Source organism: Anopheles funestus, chromosome 3RL, assembly GCF_943734845.2.
Source record: "Anopheles funestus chromosome 3RL, idAnoFuneDA-416_04, whole genome shotgun sequence".
Taxonomy (NCBI): domain Eukaryota; kingdom Metazoa; phylum Arthropoda; class Insecta; order Diptera; family Culicidae; genus Anopheles; species Anopheles funestus.
In genome coordinates, this window is record NC_064599.1 from 9,423,676 (window position 1) to 9,438,876 (window position 15,201).

At 42.4% G+C, this 15,201-nt stretch overlaps 1 protein-coding gene across 3 annotated transcripts; it reads right to left on the minus strand.

Annotated features, from left to right (window-relative positions):
• Positions 1 to 1,740: 1,740 nt before the first annotated feature.
• LOC125768633 (uncharacterized) lies at positions 1,741 to 14,937 on the minus strand. 3 transcript variants are annotated; one of them, XM_049436588.1, is made up of 6 exons: positions 12,552 to 12,683; positions 12,354 to 12,458; positions 9,315 to 9,455; positions 8,762 to 8,987; positions 4,822 to 5,031; positions 1,741 to 2,705 (listed from the first exon to the last, which is right to left on the minus strand). In XM_049436588.1, the coding sequence occupies exons 3-6, from the start codon at positions 9,422 to 9,424 to the stop codon at positions 2,385 to 2,387; spliced, it is 867 nt and encodes a 288-aa protein (XP_049292545.1). In that variant the 5' UTR covers positions 9,425 to 9,455; positions 12,354 to 12,458; positions 12,552 to 12,683; the 3' UTR covers positions 1,741 to 2,384. The 3 variants fall into 3 exon arrangements, 2 of the variants coding, with proteins under 2 accessions (XP_049292545.1, XP_049292546.1); XM_049436589.1 differs by lacking the exon at positions 12,354 to 12,458 and having other exon boundaries at positions 12,552 to 12,667; XR_007418929.1 differs by lacking the exons at positions 1,741 to 2,705; positions 4,822 to 5,031; positions 8,762 to 8,987 and having other exon boundaries at positions 9,438 to 9,455; positions 12,552 to 14,937.
• Positions 14,938 to 15,201: the final 264 nt, after the last annotated feature.

Below are 15,201 nucleotides of genomic sequence, written 5' to 3' on the forward strand. Positions count from 1 at the left end.
TGGGACGGCCAGTGCTCGATTTCGCCGTCAGTGTCAAGGAGAGGCCGAATCGACCACGACCCGTCCTTCGTTCCGGTCAGGGAATGTGTACCCTGTGATGGATGTGAATAAATTGATGCCATGCATGTTTCTTCTTTTATTTTAACATGTTTCATTTACAACTTTACACCAATTGCCCGAAAGGGATTATATAAAGGAAACGGACATCATTTTAAGCATTTTGTTACATACACACGGTTGACCTATGTTTTGGTTTAGGATTGGGTTCAGTTTGTTTGTAATGCATACCGAAAAGTGTGATGTACATTGACAATCGGCAGCTGGCATGTGTCGACTGGTAAGATACCCTGTGCTCTTCTGCAGGGAAAAAAATGTTGAAATACAACATAAGAATCAAATGCTGTTACTCTTTTTAAAAGGTGAAATAGCAACTCCAGTGCTAAAGCTGTTGTCAATCATTAAATTTAGCAATGTGTGTTTCGGCATAAATTCAAATGCAATTCCAAATGGACACACGAGCCACCCTTACCATGATGTCGACAAAATTGATCGTGACCTTAACCCGACACTGGAATGTAAACACTCACTCTACTAAGCAGACATGACGCTATTTCGTATCGTATCAAGCCGTAAATTACATTTTATAACGATATGATGAGATGACGAAACAAGATCTAGAGTGATTCAGATAGCTCCTCATTAAAGAAAATGAAGTATTTCATCAAAATCATTCGTCAGCGATACACCTGGTCTACCTGATCGTTTGGGAACGATATTTTCTTGTTGCTTCATTTAAAAATAACGGCCTGTTTTTTTGCCGTTTGGTTGGCTTGTACTTTCTCACTAATGGTGTACCATATTAGTGGATGAATTATTAGCGACAAATGGTTTCATCATCATATCTTGCTTTAAAGATGTTTGCCATACGGTGCCAGTTGCGTTGCTTCATTCATACTAAAGACGCAAAAAGGAGACAATTTAGTACGAAACATGGTAAATTGCAAGTTATGGACTTGCAGTGCAAGTAACCTGCAAGCAACACACTTCATCTCTGTCTTTACGGCTCGAGTACCGCCACTTAACTCACTCAGCAGACGGGTTTTATTTAAAGTCCCACCAACCGCGGATAACATTGTTAATTCACCACGCAGCAACTGGTGTGGTGTAAATTTATGTAATCCGACCGACGTAAGCTAATCGTTTACATTAGTTTCACCGTACACAGGGCCTTTTCGTCTTACACACTTTCACGGTCCAACAGTTCAGATGACATGGATTTAAAATGGAACGTAAAGAAAGTGTCATGATGTATACAATTGCTTGTGCACACACGACAGTTGCCATTTTGTGTTTTTCACGGCAATATTTTACATCCACAGCACAGGTAACAAGAATGGTGCGTAGTGTCCGAGCAGAAGGACGAAAGCAACGAAAAGCCCCTAAAGGTATGCAATAGCTGTGACGCATAGACACATGTGTGCTAAAATGCGTTGTGACGTTTAATTTAGTACAGTACTAATAACTTATTTTTGAATTAGTTTCAGCCTTATTTAGGTCATTTCAACTCGATTTTGTTCATTTTTTCAAGGAAATAAGTCACCGATTATTATAGGGGCAAGTGACTCTCCTTTCCCAACGTATCCATCTTGGCATTTATCAATCACAATCCTCTTAATGTTCTTCTCAAAATTTACAATCCGCATAACACCAATTGAAAAACACATGGACACACGACACGAGTAAATAAACATCATTTATTATGTATCATGTTTTCACATCGGTTAACTTAGGGTTACTGGTTTCGTATGTATCATCATGGTGTAGAAAAAAGAAACTCTAGTGGATGTACACGAACGAACGTACGGCCCCGCTTGCACGCCTTGTTCGCCTGTGGGTGCGAACTGTTTTCGTTCTCATCTTTTTTTTTACGTTTTCAAACTCATAAAAAAACAAACGCACGAGACGCAATACACACGGCGCACGGCGGCTTGATGATACCTCCCCTCCTACAATATATTGCTGTCTTTCACAAGAAAAATGTATCCATTTGTTGTATCGGATTGTGGCCGATTTGATTCCCGAATTTCCTACCAGATTGCTTCTCACTTTTTACACACTATATATCAAAGATTGCATGTATGCACGTTCACTTCTTCTCGCCTTCCCACCGGACACGAATAGGACAGTCCGTTCAGGTTTTTTTCTTTACGGGATAGAAACTAAAATCTTACCAGCTAGATGGCCCTACATCTGTACGTATTACACAAAATACATATTACACGAGTATGAAAGAGATTGAAACTAAAAACAAACAACACACGGTGCCTGTTTAGGACATATTCCCCCCAATCCCTCTCCCCCTTCTCTTCTTCTTCCTGGCGAATTTAAAAGCTGACCATTTTCTTCTGCGTTGTCTTCACCTTCATTACACCCGTCGTCACTCTCATACCGTCGGCGTGCTCACTAAGACTGGCCGGAACAATATCCTGGGCGGCCGTTTCTGCCAACAGTTGCTTCAGCTGTGCATTGCGCCGGGACCGAGCCGCCTGCTTGGCCTCGAACTCCTCAATCTCCTGGTCGATGTCCTGCAGCCGTGCCTTCGTTGCACTGGCCCGCTTGCTGGCGTACGATTCGGCCGTTTCATCTTTCCACTTCAGCGCCTGGGTGCTCTTGGCGACTGAGGACGTTTCGGTGCTGGCACGGATCTGATCAGTTGACGTTTTCACAATTTCGTTGCACGGTGCGATTGACGGGGACGGAAGGAAAACAGAGGAAAGGATCGTCAAAATGGGGAACCTTCGCTTTAAACCTTCCAATGAACGGGTGATGGATGAATGCGGTGTGTGTGTTTGTGTGACTTAGAAAGCAGAAACTTCCAGGCGATTTTTGTTGTAGACAGATTAATAGGAAACGTTTGTCGCGTTGTGTCGATATTGCATACTTTTAGGCGTATGATAAAATGTTTAAACTAATGCAACTCCGTGGGGAAGAAAATACGCCTAAAGCTATGCAACTCGCGAAACAACTTTCTTATAAAAGAAAAAAAACAACGTTCTTCATCCATCACCGACAGGAGTTTGTTTTGTGTAGACATATACAAGTGGTATGGATGCTTAGGCATGCACACCTGGCACACATTCCAGGCGATGCACAATCCGTGGCCTCGTGTTCTTAGTCCCGGGAGAGATATTTGCGATATTTGTACTGCAGACGTATGAAAAGGAATCATCAGCAAACCGACGATCGGATAGGATGGACAAAGCACAGCATGTAGATAGGGGAAGTAAATGGGCCCGTGTAGAGGAACATGAAACATGGATATGGACGCAAACCGGAAAAGAAATAAAAAGCAATGGAAAAAGAAGCAGCGATACAGATACAGAAGCGTTTAGTATGCTTGATGTTCAAAAGTTAATCGGTGAACGGAAATTTAAGTTGATAAACGTTTTGGGATAGAATTTCGGTAACATGATTTTCTGACACTAGCTTTGCAAGAGGTATAGATTAAAGATTGGAATAACAACTCTTTTTAGTGAGACAACTCAGAGTGAATGAGTCGTTATTAGGAGTCAGTTCGACCCGGCATAAATCTCCTAAGGCTTTAGGCTTTTTTTGGGAAATTTAACAAAATTTTATAATCTGATTTATTTTTATGCAAATTTGTTGCAATAAGTTTCTTTTCACTCAAATAATGCTTTAAAAGAAGAAAAGAATAAAAAATAAGAAAAAAATTTAAAAAAAAATTTCAACTCGAAAATTTCATAAGGCTTACCCCTTAGGTTTTTTTTGAGAAATTTTGCAAAAAAATTTAAATTGATTTATTTTAATGCCAATTGGTGGCAATAAGTTTCTTTTCACTCAAATAATGCTTTAAACTAAAAAAAGTATAAAAAATTACAAAAAAAAATTAAAAAAATTTTAACCCGAAAATTTCATAAGGCTTACCCCTTACGATTTTTTTGGGGGAAATTTAGCAAAAATTTTAAATTCGATAAATTTTAATGCGAATTCGTGCAATAAGTTTCTCTTCACTGAAATAATGCTTTAAATAAAAAAATGATAAAAAATAATAGAAAAATTAAAAAAAAAACTATAAATTTTCCAATCTCCTGAGCAGAGGCGGATCTCGTTTCATGTCCTTGCCGATCAGACTAGCCCTCTTGTTCGCTTATACAGGATTGATAGTTAGGCAGAGCGAGCAGTATATTCGAGCATGTATTCCAATTCAACTCATGCCTATCAAACGTTGTTTACACAAGAATCACAATAGTGGTATAAACCGACAGTTTGCTGGTTTCGTCAAGTTTCAGCAACTGTCGTATTGTGAGTGCCGGTGGCACTCGGTGGGCACTCAGAGAAAAGGTTATAAAAGGAAAAACAAATAAAAAAAATCCCTCTTCTTCGCTTAAAAATCCCGCCAATCGTACGGTAACTATTAGAAAGAAAATTCAGCATCCGAATTCCGCAAGTTTGTTCAAACGTTTTTGACGAAAATTTAACTTAAAATTACATACTTTCAAATGCTAGACAATAAGAGTCAGTAAGACTAAAAGATCTCATAAAATGGATCGTCACTTATTTCACTAAAAAGATATTTTACAACCTACAATTCAATCCTCATATCCAGTTGCACTTTCTCTGTACCTCTCGCAGTTAGTTCTCGCAACCGACCACTCTCGAGTGTCGTTAAAATGATGGAACGAGGACTTAATACTCTTTGGAGCATAACTTCCTTGAGCATAATGGGGGTGGGGGAAATAAAACAGCACAGAAAACAGGGCGCTTTGCTTAGTGTGGCACCACTGTCAACCATTCCCTTACCTTGAGTGCCTTGCGTGCCGTCATACCGGTGCTGGAGGAAAATTCGTCCTCATCACTGTTTACCATTGCCAGCTTATCCGCCAGCTTGCGGGCAGTCTGTTCGCTTAGCTTCGAGCGTGCTTCGGTACGGTAAGACTCCAGGGCATCGTCCGACTGCAGCTGACTGAGCAGATTCTTGCTGGCACGAATACGATCTAGCGTTGCCTGGACCTGTAACGGAGGAACGGAAAAAATAAGAAACAGAGTGAGCGTTAAAGCGGATTTGAAGCTAACATTTCTAATGGCGTATTTTTTCACCGACACAGCAAAATCTTTATATTGCATTAAGAGTAATGAAAATTTGGGATTATTAATTATCAAAAAACTCCTCTGAACAATGATAGGCGATCTAATTCGGAAACATTTACCGAGTGTTTAAATTTCGCAGGCAATTAAACAAAGGACCATAAAATGTCCCCCATCACTGCTTACAACGTAACATCATCAATGACCGGGTAATTACCCGGTGCAGTAATGTCTCGTTGCCGTCGTTTAAGTTAGTCATCCATTCAGGATTCAAATCAACGCCACGTAACACCCAAAGACAACACGTTAAAAAGCCATCCGAAGAAAAAAAAGACAATACAAACGGCACATTCCTTACCGAACTGCACGCAAAACAATCAGTATCGGCAAGAATGTTGACGAATTTCCCGTCTTCACGGTACAATATAATTACCAGCGGGTGGATTCGCCAGTGCCGCTTTGCCATTTGACGAGATTTTATTTTTAAACGCAACGTTTTTCCCTCCCGCAGTGTTTGTGTGTATCGGGATGTGACATGAGCCGCGGCCTAAACGTGGCAGCAAGCCGCGTTCTTCCTCGATGGGGAGGATATTTTTAAAATTACCGCCACGGTTCGTAGTACACACGCAGTACGGTTTGAAAGAGAATCCGGACACTATCAGGAAGGTGGTGGAAGAGGAACGGATGCAGGAAGGAAGGGCGGGTAAATGAAAATAAAACCTTACTCATCCCACGACTGGTGGCATAACAATATTTGCGATAAAATTCTCCCCCAAAAATAACAAAGAAAAACACAATTTGTGTATTAACATCGGTACCGAATAGTACGAAGGTACTGAGTCAGCTTCAATCTTTTGAACACTCGCTAGACGATGCCTCAAGGTTCAGTCACACGCGTGTGACAAAATATCTGCCAACCATCAATCAGCTGATTGTGAGTTGCTGCAAACATTAGCGAAAAAGGCGCGTTTAATTTATTTCTTATTCCCGCGCAAAAAGAGCAACACGATCGTCGTCGTCGGACGATCTTGTGTTGAGGGAATTATGGTCAAAATGTTGGCAAGGGCCAAATGAATTGGCTTGTCGAATGGTCAGGAAGGAATGCACATTTATCATCACACCACAGTGCAGTGTTTGCAGCTTTAGATAAGGTGTCATTGGAAATAATTACTACAAATTTTCATGTTCCCTTTTTTTGTTTTTCTTTGGCTCCCGATCTACGCTCAGGAAGTATTATTAAACTGTGCTATAATAAGCACTGTTAAAGTGGATGTTCTCCCTACTTATAATATGATAACAACCTTTTTGCAAAGTCAACAAGGTAACGGACCAAGGCTACCTTTTCGGTTGTAAAGTACGTCAATGAAGACCATGTCAAGGCACTTGTTTGACACAACCCAAAACAAAACCACTGTCATCAATCTTTGTTTTGACCCGTTTGAAGAGAGGACGTAGAGGAATAAAGTTATTTCCACACTACAAACGATCGGTCGGTCGTGTGCGATGAGATCAGCAAGCAAATTAAAGTGTTTCAACCTTGTCTGCGAAACGGAATTGTTGTTGATAGTCGCTTGGAACTGTTGGTATGAGGCCATTATGGCTTGTCGATCAGGTATTTTCTCTTCTCCTGTTCTTTTTTGTTATACTTGTAGAAATGAAACTGCAAAGAAATAGTTTCTTTCCGTATTTGGCATCTCTTCGAGGTCCTCCAAGGATACTTGAAGGAAGAATTGGAGTAGAAAAAAATATTTCTCATTCATTTCTTCGGATACCATCATTATAAGCGCTTTTTATATTGTAATGAATGCAATAAGCACTGCAAAGGAAATATTATTAATAAACAAATCAAAATGAATGCACACAGTAAAAAACTTATTGTTAAAATGTTGAGGAATGTTAGTTAGTAGTATGGCATGCACTTAGAACAAACAATTTTGATTAAATATGTTTCCAGCAATTTGTTGTTTTTTTGTTTTGTTTTCTCTTCAACCAAACTATTACTGTGAAGCTTTCCTAATGCTTCCTTTAATTTTAATGCTTTCCATTAAAGTTCGCTTAAAATTGATCACATTCTCCAAAAGAAAAGAAAAAGCCACTCATGAGATGGGATTGGATTACAGTACGCAACAACAAAAAAACGGATGGTATGGCACTATGGTGTAAGAAGGCAATGGGGCAATTGGCATTAACACGATCGACCAAGCAATGATCAACTGAATCAAGAACTTACGCGTACCGATCGCCACACGAGCAGCCGAAAAATATGGACAGAAACATCTAACACGGACGGGGGGAGGGTGTGCTTGTGGTAACGGAACTCTGGTCCGTAATCATATCACATTTTTATTCACGTACGTCTTGCAAACCGAAAAAACCGGGATGATGGACGGGATACAACACAAAACACGTTTCGGGACTGATCGAGGGACGATTTCACACTGTTGGGACGAATTTTGCTAACGATTTACTGACAACGATCGTTCCAGTACGCATCGAAACGGAAACAGCCTTTCTTTTCCATAGCTTGTTGTTCTAAATTTTGTTCTAAAAGTTCAAGATCTATCTAAACTTGTTAATTTTGCTTTTCTTTTACTACTGTAAGTTCATTTCGTCACTTCTCTATTCGTTTCTTACTACCTATTGTATATATTCTTTTTTTGTTTGTAAATTTGTTTACTTTTTCTAACTAAAAACATTCCAAAAATAGGACAATACTACTGCGGCAGGCAACATTTGCAAGCGTACAATGTTCTCCCTTTTGTTTTTTTGTTTGTTTTTCCTTTATCGCTAACCTTTTTAGAGGGTAATATCAATTCGATTCGCTAATTAGTTTCGCTTTGCAATAAAGCGTCGTTTGTTTTGTGCCTATCAATTGGTTGTACTAAAAACAAAAAGAGCATACTTTTATCACAACGCAAGCTACAACATTCCAAATTCTGTGACGACACACACTTCCGAAACGATTTCCTAACCAAATTGACAGGTGCGTAAAACTGTTTGTAATTAATTTAAATGTAATGTCACTTGTACGTAGAACTCAGGTAACGCATAAACAATCCAGCTTCAACCTGTGTGAACCTTTGTCCGGTTCAGAAAACTCGTTGGAAACATATTTGAATCTCGTCGCAAGTTTGGTAGTAGCATTAGTACGACACGTAACGTAGAGAGGAGGAGAGGAGAATGGATGGGGGGGGGGCCTAAATAGGTTTGTTAGAACAGAAGGACATATAAGTTTGCGGGAAAGCTAGTAGAAATGTAGTTTTGTTGTACAGTTTGCATAACTGTAGGCGCTTCATTGTGGATTGAATAAAACGACTACAGTTCGTACAATTTGCAGTAAAAAAAAACTAACACTCAATAGCTTTGTTTGAGGTCCTGGGTTGCAGCACGAAGAACCGCTTCGGCCGGATCTTCGCCCCAAAAAAAAAACACACACCACACAAAAGTAAAAAAGGGTTCAAATTAAACGGCTGATGGAGAGCATTTTTGCAAAAGGTCGCCCCCAAAAACTGGGAGTTTATCAACAGCAGCTGGAGTAGTAGTCGTAGTAGCAACGCGGGAAGTAGCTCGCATCGCTCGGCAGTGGTATTACGTAAATGACGCTGTTGTCATGGTTGACCCACGAGCGACGCAACAGAAACCGTCTGAATCTCACCTGATCGTCGAACTCGCCCTCGAGCGCTAGGGCCGAGCTGACCGGTGCCGGTGCCAGGCTGGAGCTGCGGAACTGCTCCGCACGCTGATCGATGACCGACTTCTCGTGGATCACCTTGGCCGCACGGCTACGGGCGATCTGCAGCTCGTCATCCATTTCCGCACCGTTAAAGTCGTACCGGCTGACGAACGGTGAGCCACGTGGCTTCACATCCCGATCGAGTGACCTGTGTGTGTGTGTGAAGATGGTGACGAAAATGAAAGTTCAAGATCAAGCTCCGGAAAAGTGTAAAGCAATCAACCTTGAAAAATGGCAGCCGGGATGGAAATTAATGTTTTACATCGTCCCCCAACAACTCAGGTCCGATCTGTTTTTGTGTCGTACTGATGTCAACTCGGTCCACATCCACAACCATGCCCCACCCACCCCCGGTTTGATCGTTAACGACAGCTGGTTTGCGAGTGAAATGGCCGACGAGCTTAACACATTTTCCATCCCAGCAAACTTTATGGGTGATCCGGTTCAAAAGGCCTAAACGTATGGTAATACTTACGGTGCGCGACGACTCTTCTCGAGCCGCTCCAGGGCAGCCCGGTAGTTGTTCTCCACCATGCTCATGTTGGCGTCATATACGCGCGTACGAAGTCCTCTGCGAGCACTCATTGTGACTGTGGGGTTTAGTTAGTTAGTTTACCTAAAATGAAAACAATCATATTGGTGAGTGAATTTAGTTTTTCATTTTTGTTTGAATCGAACAAGGAGTAACATAAATTTAAATAAATTTAGTTACGTATATAAACCTTCCATTTACAGTATATAAAATGATTAAGTAGTATTTCGATCATATTAAAACAATTTAAAAAATATATTTCACATGAAGACTCCCTTTCTAAAGCGTCACATAAGTGTTTCATACTTCTCTAAACCAAAGAAAAAACTGTCCCTTTGCATGTTGCGGGGACCAAATCCCTTTTCACACACGTTCAACGATCGGTGCTTGTGTAAACATTCCACAATTTACGATGTTCAACTACCTTCCCCTTCGAGCGCACTGACCATGAACATTTCACGACCAACGTGTTAAGCCACATTGGTGTACATTGTTTAAAACGGCAAATCGTAATGCGTAAAGTCACATAAACAACCACCTTGTGATCTTGACGGGGAGCTTTGTTTTCATTACCCCTAACTCATAGTGTAGCTCCCTTCTTCTTGGTTCGCCCAAAGACCGGATCTGGAAGTGATTATTATTACACCACGATTGACGAAGGTTTTTCCTTTTTTTGCTTATGCTTTCCCATTCATCGTGCGTCAGTGCAATGGACCGAGGTGTTTGCCTACAAGCCCCGATGAAATAATTTCTCCATCAACTGGAAAGCGTTGAAGACGCAGGCTGATAAATAAACACATTCAAATAAATAAACGAAATTCTTCCCCAAGAAGTCTGTCATTAAAATTATTCACTCGGGAAGCTGTCAACTCGGGAAGTGCTTTAGACAAAGCCAGTGGCTATTTTGTTGGCTTCATGTGCAAGGTTAGGGAGTATGTCTTAGGTAAATACACAAGCAATGCCGCACCCGTGCGTTTTGGCCGATTAGAAGCGGGAATTGTTTATTTGATGCTGGCCTAATTAATTTGCATTCCAACGCCAATGTACCGTACAAGTGCTCGCACGATAGAATGAATTATTTTCATTTTCCTAGCTATTTAAAGCGACTCACTACTCGTATCTACCCCCCGCAGCAGCTCGTACGCCGCTAGAATAGGGTCAACAGTTTGAAAGGAACGTAGCTGAAAATAGCGCCTTCCGTCTCCGTGCCTTTTTCCTTTCGTTGCGATGATGCATCTTGCATCCTTCGTTTTTTGAAGATTCCTACCGGGAAGTGGCGCACAACACCTACACCGTTCTGTCTGTCCCGCAACTGCATCAAGAACTTCTGTCACTCATTCTGTCGCTTGCCCGACAACGGAGCACTTAATTAGGCGACCCAATCTTCAAAAACCCAAACCATCATCCGGCTGCATAAACGCCAAAAGTGAGGAACATTGCAACAGACCGATTTAGGGCATCGTCTTTCGCGGGGAAAGCGTTACACACAGCGTATCGCACGCAACCACCGCACAAAAACCATCCTCCTAAACCTTGACTTAGATCACCCGAAGAGAAATCTTACCGACCGGTTTGTTGAGAGCATTTATGGCCCCAATTTTCGGCCATACCGGGGCAATGCGGTCACCCCGTCCCAGGTTTGCCCAGCTTGGGAGAGGCAATACGATAGGTTTACGTCGTATCGAAAATAGACACTCATCAAGCGCGACACGTTTCGGTCGTCCGCCGGCCCAAAAATATGCCGCCTTTTTGGTGGTGTACGGCAGGGAAGAACAGTCTCATTCACCTCCTTGAGATCGGTGTGTGTGTGCCATCATCAAATGGGAGGAACGTGATTTTTAAACACCAAAAGCGTCACCAACTCTAGCGACGTTGTGAGCGGTGCGCGGAGTTGTTGTTTCAGATTAGAATCGTACTTTTCGTATGTTATCCTAACCTCTCCCAACGCAACGCTAATGCATTCCACGGACGGAGGCAGCACTAAAATTAGTTAAGGTGACAAGTAATTGCTCGTGATGGGTGCGCACGGCTACACGTGAAACCCAAAAGAGATAAATAATTAGATCGTATCCCCTACCTAGGTAGGTGTTGCTTTGTTATTACTGCTCTAAACTTTGTACTCAGAACGCATTGTATATCGTAAAATTAGTTTTAATTGTAATGCGTTCGGAAACGGGAACGTGTCGGGAAGAAATCCTATAAAACACCATGCGCCTCCATCACATTTGGCATAAACGACCGGGCGTCTCCATTACTTTGCAATTCAATGACCAGGCGCCTCCATGATACATTTTTTTTCTTCTCCATTACTTAAAACCACACCGCCAACTGCGATAATAAACATTGCAAATTGTGCTAGGCACAAGTTTGCACTCTTTGGCGTACAGGTGGTCCCGTGAATTGCACATTAAAAATAGTAATGCACCGTTGGCTTCACTCCATTTTTGCCGTTCCGTTTTCAGGTGGCCTCACAAACACAAACACAAACACACAAACACAAGAATACGCTTACATCTGGTAAATGTTTCACTGGCAGTAAATATTTCAAAGAGAAGAATGAACCGATTTTCTTCCCATGGACAAATGATTGTCTAGGCTGAACGACTGCATTAAAATCCATATGAAGGCGCCAACGATTCAAAAGTGAAGGGAAAAAAAAGAAAAGAACACCCCCGTATCGAGTATGTGAGATCATAAAGTAAAAATATTACGTGAGCTCTAGAACCATCGTCCAATGTTCGATTCGTAGTGGACGATTTATTTTCGATGTGTTTTTTTTTATTCCCTTTCCTCCTGTCTACACTCAATCAGTCAAAGACGGTTCCACTTGAAAGTTGTATTGGCACACAAAATAGATTGAAAGGTTACATTTCTGTTCCACTGACGGCTATAAATTTATCACATTTTGGATTTTCTCTCTCTAAAACTTTTATGTTTCAACTAAATAAATTTAGCACTTTTAAAACCAATCAGAAAACCTACCTAAGGTATATGCAAACGTTTGCAAGAGCTACACTAAGATCACCTCCAATATTGGCCTTCTTCTCACTGGATTTAAAACAATCTGTCGTACACGTGGAACGGTTCCTAATAGGACAGTTGAAAACAAAAATTTAATAAACTTTCTACAACACAAGCACAATCAAATCACAATGATTCGACCCCGATCCCGATTCTAACCTGTTGCGGGCGCACGATTCCTGTTCAAGTCCTGACTTCTGACTGAAGGCGCCCGGTTAACGTGGGGACTGTTTTAATGACTCTCCGTCCGTGCTGGGCCCTTCGCTCGGGATGGGGTTTTTTTTTTATTCGAGGGGGTTCCGACCGCTTGCTGGTGAGCGCACTTGCGCAAGCTCCTTGGCCTACCAGTGCGCATACGCATCCATGTGTGTTGAGTGTGGAAATGTCACTGACATATGTGTTTCTTTAGGGAGCGAGAGAGAGAGTGTCCGTGTGTGTGTATGTGTGTGTGTGTGCTGGGAAACGCATTCATGTCCCACACGGTAAGCGTACAGCGTGACATCGGGAAGGAATGACATAAAGAGAAACATATCCCGTCGTCGGACAGAATGGATGATTTTGTTTGGAGATAAATATTCGAAAGAAAGAGAGTGATTAACAACAATAATGCACCATTATTTGTGCTTATTTATCAGATAACACAGCTCCGACGGTTGGGCTTTATAATTAAAACGCTTCGTCATGATTGTGTACTTTCAATTGAAACGCCCTAGCGGTGTGTGACTAACCGTACGGGATGATTAACCTATTCTAGCTAAGAGGGAAGACTTCCCTTCCGAATGCTTCCGTCACATGGATGAGTGACGACGACGACGGTGAACAATCAATGTCCGTCCCGTGTCCATACGCAGCAAACACTTTTGCTTTGGAAAGATTGAGTATGACGTTAAAAATAGTAATAGCTGCGAACTGCCGCTTTGGTACGACGAGTGCAAGGTGTAGAAGATCACCGCGAGAATTATGTCCCCCGTTCGCTGGCCGAACGTGTTTCGATGGGATTAGGCTTGGTGCCCGCCGCAGGTTTATTTGTGCCGTGCCCTTGGTACGAATTTATGAAGACGCGTTTTGGCATTGACGCGTTGACGGGTTCGAGTATGTCCCGAAGTTTGATGAGCTGCCGGCGAGGTGCCGCTATCGGTGCTTGCGCACCTGAAATAGAGCGTGTTACCGAAACGGTGTGTAAGTTTGATATGAATTTGTTTTTTTTTATTTTCAATACAACGAGCTGCTAAAGGTCCATGCTCCAAAGACCACACAGTCTTGCTGGACGATATTAAAAACTAGCTTAAATAATCAAAATACTTTGTTATATGAATTACATTTGTTTGAGACAAAAAAGGTAAAATACTGCTGACAAACCGTCTTAAACCTCAACTATACTTTAGGAACTCGTAATTTCTCTAACCTACATAGACCACTGTCTAAGGAACACAATTTCATAACGTTATCACACAATCGCACCCGGTGCAAAGCTCACACTACACCGGCTCAACTATCAACGTAGTCCGAGTTGGCTCTAATCCAATCCATAAAGAAGGTAATCCGCGCATAAACCGTTGGCATACCGCGCGTGCACCCATCGGCCGACCCAAACGACGTTACACCGACCTGAAACGTTAAACCCGATTCCTGAATCGTCAATGGACCTCCCGAGTCACCGGTACATGCCGAGCGGCCCCCATCCCCGGAAAGACACACATTTTGCGGCTCTATCAGCAATGCTCCCCACCGGCTGATACACGCACTATTGCTCATGATCGTATTGACCGTGTACTGCAGGATGGTGGCAAATCCGGAGTTCGTATCGCTTGTCCGTCCGAACCCGGAGATCGTGCCAATTAGTCCATCGAACTGCCGCTGCTCGGTCAGGCCGGGAAGACGTACCGGTTGGACGTAGTTCGTAAATCGGAGAGCTGTGTTCAGATGAATAACTGCCAGATCGAAGCGATAGTTGCTGACGGTATACGATGGATGAACGATGATGCCACTGTTACCGAACCGTATCTGTTGCTGCGAAGGTTCTACCTCCAGTCGGTTGTGTGCACCGACGATGACGGTTCCACCTCCGGCCATGTTCACTTTATCGAACATTACACAGTGCGCCGAAGTGAGGATAAAGTTTTGCGTCAACACGGAACCACCGCACATGGTTGTTAGCATGCCGAATTCGCTCAACACTATCGCTTGGTAAGGGAACTGTCCGGGACGTGCCTCCAGTCCGTTGGTGATGCGACCACCCGGTCGAGAAACATTCCGATACACCTGCAGCTCGGGAGGCAAACGGGCCCAATAGTGGTCTAGCTCCTCCACCCGCTTCACTCTGCTCCAATCGATCGTCGGAAGACTTGCTCCATACGCCGCCACTGTCAAAACAGCCACCAACAGTAGCACAATCTGCTTCATGGTCAACCACTTCCTGTCTCAACGAACGAAACTAAGATGTCTCGATAAGGGGTTTTGTAGCTCTTATATAGCCCACGCAATGCGTTACGCTGCGTGACAAAAATTTCGATTAATCTGATAAAGAAAGCCCAAATTCGTCCGTTACCACAAAACAGATTACTTCCAAGTAAAACAACGCTTATCGGTGTCTAATCGACTGTTTAGACGGATATTTTGGTGTGAAAAGGGATATCCCGTGATATAGACGGCGTCACGGTTTGGTATCAGTCTACAGATAAGCCGAAGCCATCGCCCATTGATATGACCGAATTTTGGTTTACATTCATTAATTGTAACGGTAGCGCTTGTGGGAAAACAAATTCTCTCATCGACAATTTGCACACCGATCGGATTTATTTTTGTCCTT

Excerpts from the sequence above, each read along its gene's own strand:
- LOC125768633 (XM_049436588.1), bottom strand. The coding sequence starts at position 9,424 with ATGAGTGCTCGCAGAGGACTTCGTACGCGCGTATATGACGCCAACATG. Across the intron at positions 5,032-8,761 it reads AGGGCGAGTTCGACGATCAG|GTCCAGGCAACGCTAGATCG; the intron begins GTGAGATTCAGA and ends CCTCCGTTACAG. Across the intron at positions 2,706-4,821 it reads CGGCACGCAAGGCACTCAAG|ATCCGTGCCAGCACCGAAAC; the intron begins GTAAGGGAATGG and ends TCAACTGATCAG.